General features: G+C 39.6%; 1 protein-coding gene across 1 annotated transcript in view; it reads right to left on the minus strand.

The window, feature by feature from the left end:
* Nucleotides 1-9,678, minus strand: part of LOC107569431 (disks large-associated protein 4-like) — a 196,021-nt gene that overhangs the window by 5,550 nt on the left and 180,793 nt on the right. Inside the window, exons 10-12 of the mRNA XM_016255532.1 lie at nucleotides 4,843-5,267; nucleotides 2,261-2,349; nucleotides 1,326-1,687 (exon numbers count right to left, since the gene is read on the minus strand). Of these exons, the coding sequence (XP_016111018.1) occupies nucleotides 1,326-1,687; nucleotides 2,261-2,349; nucleotides 4,843-5,267 (876 nt within the window). The remainder of the gene's footprint in view (nucleotides 1-1,325; nucleotides 1,688-2,260; nucleotides 2,350-4,842; nucleotides 5,268-9,678) is intronic.

Raw genomic sequence — 9,678 nt, forward strand, 5'->3', positions numbered from 1 at the left:
TGTAGAAATATATATATATATATATATAAAATATTACTGTATTTTTTTATAAGTATATTATTTTTAGAGACACACAAATTTACACAAACACTTGTATATTTATATATAAATAAAGGTAAATAAAATAATTTGTTTTATCATGTATATAATGAAATTATATTATATATAAATTATGTATTATAATAATGTCAAGAATTTATTCCATCCTTTATTAAATTATTAATGTTAATCTTTATCGATTAGTTGTTGAGTAATTAAATAGATTAACTGAAGTGAAATTAATTATATATTTGTATAATTACATTGAAAATAATTAAATTGCCTCAACCCAAAAGGAACTGATTGGATAATTTTTCATTGCCAATTAATTTATCTTATTTCATTGAGCAAATAAATAGATTTCCAAATAATAAAATAAATAATAATAATAATACTTAATTACATTTGTTTTTGTTATTATTAGTAGTAGTAATAGTAGTATTCATTTTATTGTTATTAGGGTTGGGCATCGTTTGAATTTGATCAATTCTGACTCCGATTCCACTTATCGATTCCGATTCTTTTCTATTCCAATGTGATTAAAAATTATATTAAACATATTTATTCTGTCAATTTTTGCAAACCATTTAGTTGCAGCTGATTACCACAAACAAAAATCAACAGGCTACATAAAAACTGGACTCGTTTAAGAACTGTTTGTGCGCAAAATAGAGTTGCATGATTCTGGATACATTTTTTTTTTAAATGGAAGTTTTTTATTATTATTATTTTGTTTTTAAATGGAAGAAAAAAACAATTAGACAACTAAAGTAAACAAAGATGTACTTGTTTCATTACTGGATGAATCGGTGTTTTTGAACAAATCTCTTGTATGATTCAAAGACAAATACATTTTAACAGTACCTTTTCGCCACCTACTGGTGTAACAATGTAATCGAAAAATCTTTATTTGAAGCGTCAAATTACTTTCAAAAGGTGATTTACTCCGTTGAATTTATCCATCAGGAATAGACTGGATGATGAAATGTTGTATTTGTATGACGGTGGCATCTCACCCTCCTCTGACAGCGGTTTGTCTTTGGTCTCTTGGTCCATCTGCTGACACCAGGCCTCCATGCGCTCGGTCTCGGCCTGCAGAAGCTTCTGGAACCAGCACCCGTCCCTGAGGCACGCCGCACCCCCGGGCTGCTCCACGGCCCCGTTCACGCTCCCGGCCTGCAGAGATGGGTCGGGCGGCGGGAGGGAGGACGGGTCCACGTTGAATTGATCCATCAGGAATAGACTGGATGATGAAATGTTGTATTTGTATGACGGTGGCATCTCACCCTCCTCTGACAGCGGTTTGTCTTTGGTCTCTTGGTCCATCTGCTGACACCAGGCCTCCATGCGCTCGGTCTCGGCCTGCAGAAGCTTCTGGAACCAGCACCCGTCCCTGAGGCACGCCGCACCCCCGGGCTGCTCCACGGCCCCGTTCACGCTCCCGGCCTGCAGAGATGGGTCGGGCGGCGGGAGGGAGGACGGGTCCAGCGCCGGGTCCAGTTTCTCCTGCAGCGAGGGTTTGAGAACGCTGCCCCAGTCCAGACTCTGGTGGGGCGTCTTATTCTGCGAGGGTTTACTGTCGGACTGCTCCTGAGATTCAGCCTCTGTCGTCTCCTGTCTAGACGCCATGCTAGTGAAGCGACTGAGTCTGGACGCACAGAGAAAAGAGACCCGTTAAAGACACCAACCAACACTCAAACTACACACTTCCATTAGTTTATGAATTTTCTGTTATTCATTTCTGTTATTATATCTTAACTAATTAAGAATTTTAAATCGATTTATAAATATCAATTTGACAAATATCAATAAAGCCTCCCTAGTTTACATGTTGTTAGATATTCTCCATTTCATTGGACTGTCTTAGAAAATAAAAAACGAAAAGGAGGAGCAGAGACTGGGAACGCGGGCCGGGAGAAAGAAAGAGATATGAAAATAGACTGCAATGGAGAGCGCCAGGAAACAAAGCGAGTGGGAGATGCGCACAGAATCTCATTATCTCCAGCCGTCTGCACTGAATCATTATTTGTGAGTGTTTTCAGCGCCATACATGGCTGAGAAACTCTGCTGCTGACTCACACTCACTCACTCACTCACACAGCGATCACACAGCGCTTTCGTGAGAAGCGCTGCTGTCAACATGCGTATCAAATTCCAAAGTGCTAAATGGAGGCGCAACTTTTCGTTTCTGGAGGATGCAAAAGGCAGAAAGGAAACTCACGGTCTGCCGTCTTCAACCTGAACCCCGATGGACTGGAACCTGGTGGTGGGAGTTTGTTCCTCTTTCAGAATCGGCTGCACACAATCCACCTGCCACAAGAGAAACAACTCGGATCCAATACATCTAGAATTTAAAGTAGTTATGAATCAGCTCTAATGAGCTCAACACAGCACTAAGGTCACTGACTGATTCAGCGAAACAGCTTGAGTGTAAAGGGGTCGTTTGATGAAAAACAGGTTCTTTCCTGCTCTTTTGAAAAGTCTGATATGCTATGTGATGTAGTTAATATTCATAACTCACACCTCCCTCGCTAGTTTACCCAGAGCATTTAAATGAGTAAAATACAAAACCTCTCATTCAGAATTAGTCATGGTGTGTCACGTTCATGAGCTCGTTAACATACAACTGCCAACATTTACATATCAGAGCCTACGTTATTCAACAAATAAGCCTGAATGACTGTATGAATTGAACATATAAGATCATAAATTGATTTCTTCACATCCTATAACAATACAGACCATATCTACTATGTTATAAAACATTCTTTCATAGATTAAAAAAAAATGCATAAATACCAATAAAATTTTAAACATGATTATTTATATATATATATAAAATAAAATAATTTACATTTTTATTTTTTAGAATTGTAAACTATCATACAATTTTACACGACCAATAAAATTGTACTTTATTATTAGGGATGCACGATATATCGGCCACCATATCGGTATCGGCCGATAAATGCTCATTTTTTCTGTTATCGGTATCGGCCTGATAAGACTTTTTTATGACTAAATTTGGTAATGGGAGAGTAAAAATATTTTTAAAACGTACACCGTTCAAACTAGGCTGCTTATGTTGAAGTGTTTGGGATGTGGCTTTTAATGATGAGACCTTTTTTGTAATCAGGCTCTCAAAAAGTATATAACAATTTGGATATAGATTTATCGGCCAACATATTGGTTATCGGCTTTCAAAAATAAAAAATAATCGGTTATCGGTATCGGCCAAAATTTTCATATCGGTGCATCCCTATTTATTATAGTTATTGTTTGTGTAATATATGTGACCTGGGATGGCAAAATGAGTCACAATGAGCACATTTTCAAAAATGTGTTACTGTAAGATCCTTTTTCATGGCTTATCGCTCTTAATAACTCTTAACATCAATCAAGTCCTGCCATTTATTTTCTCATTCCTGCATGTTCCTTTCAAAACCGAAATTAAAACATCAGATGCAGAAGTGCTTCGCTTGGATAAACAACATTTTCAAACAAAGGTGGTACAGAAAACATACAAATAAGGACAATTTTAGACGTTTAATTACTATGTGGAGCACTGGGTTCACTAGACGAGGCCTTAATGGACTCATTTTTGTGAAAATTCAACCAAATTGACATTTTTCACTAGAGATGCACCGATTGCAATTTTCTTGGCCGATTTAAAACGTACTCAGTCAAGAGCAGAAAGTGATTTTCTTTGGCTTTTGTTCTTTGATTAACATGACAGACAGCAGCAGGAATATTGGACTGCGGTCCCTTTAAGAGTTTATCCATGGACCCAATATACTTACACAACATTCTCTTTCTCAACTATTTAACGTTCCAAAACTGACTGTGTTTAACTGGATACATGCCAAGACTAGGGCTGGGCAAAAAAATAGGTTTTTTGATTAATCGTTTTTTTTTTAATTACGTCGATTCGATATCGATTCTCAAGAGCCGCGAATCAATCTTTTCCGGGATTTATGTCAGCACACATTTAAAATAAGATCTGATTAACGTGACTCTTATCATTAGTCTTCTCCACTAGATGTCACCCTTATTTACCTTGCGCGATGTTACAACAGAAAGCCTGTCATTCATTCAGTGCTTATGTTTTTGTAATTTGTATTAAAACTATATTCACTGAATGGAATAAAAAAAAATCGAGAATTGAATCGAGAGCTTGCGAATCGAAATCGAATCGGGACATCTGAATCGATTCCCAGCTCTAGCCAAGACGGGCATTTTGACATAATTTTGTATGTATTTGAACGTTTTAGCGCAGTTAGCCACTCATTTTGGTATTTGTGGCTCACAAGCGGTTTGAGACGGAGCGCGGATTGTGCGATCCACTAATATTGATCGCTTTTGGTGTAAGCGCGAAACCTGCGGGAAAGACTATAATGCACAATAAAAGCACTATTTAACCGGAGCGAATGAGATGTGTGTGTGAGAGAGAGAGAAGGTGTCGTCAGAGAGAAGAGAACGAGAATGCGCGGCTGATGTTATTGCCTGTGCCGCTGGTAACAAAACGGATCGGCTCGAAATCGGAAATAAGTGAGACTGACTGGCCGATCATGAGGAAAATCGTCCAATTCCGATCCCTGGCCGATCGATCGGTGCATCTCTAACACATACATATACTATGTAAAAACAAACTTTTATTTTGGATGCGATTAATCGTTTGACAGCACTAATAAGAAGCCACATCATCTCACAGAAGGATTCACTTCAAACACTCGACTCACGTCGAGTATAAAAGCAGCCCTAGCATAAAAGCATAATGACGACATCATAAATATTCACACACACCTGAATGCCAATGGAGGAGAGTTTTCTTTTGGGCGGGGCTTGCGGTTTGTTGGGAGCCACTGTGAGGCTTGCAGGCTCGTTTTTGGTGTCTGGGGCAGGAGAGGGCGGGACAATGGCGGGAGGAGGCGTGGTCACTCTGGCGCTGGGCAGGGGCACGGGTTCCCGTGGGGCAGGGATGGGGGGCAGGATGGGCTGCCGCTTGGCACACTTGACCAGACTCCCTGTCCGAGAGCTGGCGATGCTGTCGGAGGAGTTGCTGCGTCCTGATTGGCTGTTGATCTCGCTGCGCTGGTCCTGGCTGTCCAGGTATGTGTCCTGGGCCGATTCGGTGCTGCTCTGGACCGTCACTGCGATGTAGGGTTTGAAGGTGGTTCGAGGAGGAATAGGCGGAGGATTCTTCTTACAGACGGCCGTACACGTGGAGACTGAAAAACACAAGAAGATGGACTGTCAGAATGCTCCCACAACCCCAGTACAAAGTCTCTTCACATGTCTTTTCCCAGCAGCCCCTGCTTGGGAGCCACAGGAAGAGATGAGACAAAGACAGGCATTTACATACTGAAATCTGGACAGCATTCCGCTCATGCCAGACTGCGTCAGGAATGTGTCGCCCACAAAACATGGGCTGAAATCTGCTGACTAGAGACTGGGTTTGGTATGGCGTGTCATGAAGCCTGATGATAACGCTCGGCGGTGTATTATTAGCCTGCTGAACAGTGTAGGAGAAGCTACTTTGAAAGCGTACAAGCTGGGAGGCGGTAGGACCAAAATCTATTCCACCGTATGAGTCATTTTAAATCACCATACAGTTATTTTTGCTGGAAATTATATATTATAACAAAATCATACAGAGATGGGCCAGTGTTTGACAATCTAGTGGCTTAAATACTTAAAAAAAAAAAAATCTGATTATTGGTAACAATTAAAGGGTAAGTTTGATATCAGAAACAGCTACATATTATGAAAATAAAAGCAAAAACACTCAAAACCTCACAAATATGAATCAAAGAGCCATGTGTGACAGATAAAATACAAATTAACAGTAAAAAAAAATTATATATATATATATATGCTGCCTTGATGAACATAAGAAAATATTAAAATGTCAAAAGATGTAAAAACACAAAAAAAAATAGACTCCAAACTTTCTTTATATATATCTGAAAAACAAAAAAATTCCAACAAGTTAGCAGCATTGCTATTTATTTGAATAATTACTGTCTAACACAGCTGATAACAGATCAATTTGATACGAGTTCTGTCAACACTGAAGAACAGAGTTGGACTAAAATATTACATTAATCAACAGTTTTGCGACGAGCACAAAAACCTGTGTTACTGAGCAATCAGGGCTAATATCTGCCCTCCCTCAAGAGGTTCGTGAACAATTCTCCTCTGTCTTGGCCGTGCTGTATAAAGGACTCAGTGCCAGGACAAGTTCAACACCGGACTGTGGGGCTCAGAGACAATATTGGAAAAATCTGTTTCCTCTCTCTGGCTTGGCTTGCTGGCATTGTGCTCTGTGCTCGCCGTTTGGTGCCAGGACAGATGCTTCACAGCAGTCTATGACCATTTGTTTGTCGATACAGATGACATGGGAAGATTTGATGACAAAGAGCCAATCTAAATACAAACCAGTCAAAAAGCATGGGTGCCGTCAGAATGAGTGTCCAACAGCTGATAAAAACATCACAACAATCCACACCACTCCAGTCCATCAATTAATGTCTTGTGAAGCAAAAACTGGCATGCTTATAAGAAACAAATCCATCATTAGGATGTTTTTAACTTCAAAACGATGCTTCAGGTTAAAATACGATACAATAATCTATAATATTGCTTTCTCCAGCGAAAAAGTCATCTTGTCTGAATCAGGAGAGAAATCTGCACAGATCAAGCACCGATTACAATCAAAAACAGTCCAAAACAAATATGTGGCTGGATTTTGATGTGAGAGACAACAGGAGATGGATGTTTTCTCAGAAGGAAGCATTATTTTGGATTATGTACTCATATTTTAGCCAGAAGCAAAGAATTGACGTTAAAACACCTAAGTGATGGATTTGTTTCTTACAAACACACAGCTTTCCTCTTCACAAGACATTATCTGATGGACTGGAGTGGTGTGGATTGCTTGAGGATTATTGTGATGTTTTTATCAGCTGTTTGGACTCTCATTCTGACGGCACCCATTCACTGCAGAGCATCCATTGGTGAGCAAGTGATGCAATGCTACATTTCTCCAAATCTGATTTGTGGGCGAACTGTTTCTTTAAGGTACACAAACCCCACAGTAACGAAAGTGCAACGGCTAATTATTCCCGCTGACAGCTATTGAACAACTGACTTCAGCTTGGCTTCTCTGAGATGTAGTGGCAATTTAATTAAAGCACTTTTATACTGAGAACAAATCTCAAAGCAGCACCGAATTAATCACATCTCAACCTCCCTCGAGAACTTCAACAGTCGTGAATAAAACAGTAGCTTGGCTCTTAATGTCTGGTACTTTGCACTGAGGGTGATATGAGTTTATGAGACAGTTGGGGCTCAGATCCAGATTAACGGCATTAGAGCCAGTCGCTCTGCCCCGGGCCCCGGCCAAACCTCACATGGCCTTTCTATGAACACACAGAGGTCTGATGGACTGGAGTGGTGTGGATTGCTTGAGGATTATTGTGATGTTTTTATCAGCTGTTTGGACTCTCATTCTGACGGCACCCATTCACTGCAGAGCATCCATTGGTGAGCAAGTGATGCAATGCTACATTTCTCCAAATCTGATTTGTGGGCGAACTGTTTCTTTAAGGTACACAAACCCCACAGTAACGAAAGTGCAACGGCTAATTATTCCCGCTGACAGCTATTGAACAACTGACTTCAGCTTGGCTTCTCTGAGATGTAGTGGCAATTTAATTAAAGCACTTTTATACTGAGAACAAATCTCAAAGCAGCACCGAATTAATCACATCTCAACCTCCCTCGAGAACTTCAACAGTTGTGAATAAAACAGTAGCTTGGCTCTTAATGTCTGGTACTTTGCACTGAGGGTGATATGAGTTTATGAGACAGTTGGGGCTCAGATCCAGATTAACGGCATTAGAGCCAGTCGCTCTGCCCCGGGGCCCCGGCCAAACCTCACATGGCCTTTCTATGAACACACAGAGGACAAGCACCAAAATATGACCAGACTGAGGCACTGTGGCTTCTGTGAAACACAAAAGGAGAAACTCTGACGTATATTTATGCAACTCTCAATCATATGACACTTCATCGTGACCACGTGTCAAAAAGCCATCGATGCTTTTTTTGGAGCTTAACAGGCATTTTATTGCCTAGATGATATTTAAATGCTTCGTTTTAGTATAAAAAGCTCTGTAGTTTTAAAACATATAATGCAATGCAATACAATGGAAGCTCCCCAAAAGCCTGATGCACTTTGTTTCATGCACAAGACCTTAAATTATTTTGTGCTGCAATGGAAAAATAACAGCATACAGCTTTGAAAGAACATAAGGGCGAGTGAATGATTTAAAGCATGTTGGAAATCAACAACTAAGTTCTCCACAAACACTTTAACCCAATAAAGCTACTGTTTCATATTTAAAACATGAATTTCTATGGCCACCAATGACAAAATTTTGCTGAACTTTTTCCTGATTATGCATACATCATTTTTAAGAAAGATCATGTTCAAACGCGAGTATCCAATCTGCCCATCAGGCATTTGAGGAATGTTTATTTGTTCATTTCTCGATCATCATTGTATTGCATTGCATTATATGTTATGACCATAAAACTAAGCATTTACATATCATCTTACTAAGACGTTTTTGGGAGAAAAGAGGTATTTATATGCATTTTATGTAAGCATCTGCTATACTGTTATAAAGATCTCATTGATTAACATTGCAAGCTATCAGAATTTCATCTTTTTGCCATATAAACATCAGCATCTGCATCAAATTGTATATTTTTGCCCAGCTTGGGCCTCTAGTTAAAACAAAGCTAGAGATTAGTCAGAGCTGTTTTTTCCTCCAGGTTCTCATTATATCATACTATACGAGTCATAATAGCCTGGTGTATCAAAAATATGTAGCTTTTTTAATTATAATTTTTACTGAAAATTAAACTAGTTTTACTTTAAATTTATAACATTGTTGGAGTGAAAAAGAGTCAGTCTGACTCCATGCCTTTGAGTATCTTGAGTGATGTCGCAACTAAATTATAAATCTGCCCTTGGTCCATACAAGCCATAAACGCAAAGATAGACTAACTTACACTACACAGACATGGCCCGTCCTTTTCATCACATTCACACTTGTTATCCTTATTAGGACGTGTTTTTTAGATTAGGTGCACCTCTTCTCTCCAAAGCACAGCAAGTGTTTACCAAGAAGAGAAACAGTCTAGTGAAAGTAGGACAAACTAGTGTGCATGGCTGAAAATATGGAGTACAATCAAACTTTTCCAACATTTCTCCATGCAATCTCATGATTGAGGAGAGAGCAACTTATGTTTGGGTTTACATATGAGTCCTGCATCCTTCACATATTCAGCATAAACCAGGGCAGCCAGAACAATGCATGCTCTGTTCAAATGTTATATTATCTCTCCCTGACTTTGCAATGCAAACAATGGCATTCGACCTGATTGAAAACACAGAGCACCGAAACCGGCCTTTGTGTGACTGGATTCAGATCTCACACGTGCAGTGTTGATCCAGACGCATGCAATGCTCTGAAACGGTATTTTGCAGGAAAACTGCAAGCTGTCATGTTCAAGGTAGGCAATGCTGTCATGCTTTGCCTGTCTAGACACAGATGCATCAACACACAC

This window comes from Sinocyclocheilus grahami, unplaced genomic scaffold (genome assembly GCF_001515645.1).
Source record: "Sinocyclocheilus grahami isolate Dianchi unplaced genomic scaffold, SAMN03320097.WGS_v1.1 scaffold1345.1, whole genome shotgun sequence".
In the NCBI taxonomy this organism is placed as follows: Eukaryota; Metazoa; Chordata; class Actinopteri; order Cypriniformes; family Cyprinidae; genus Sinocyclocheilus; species Sinocyclocheilus grahami.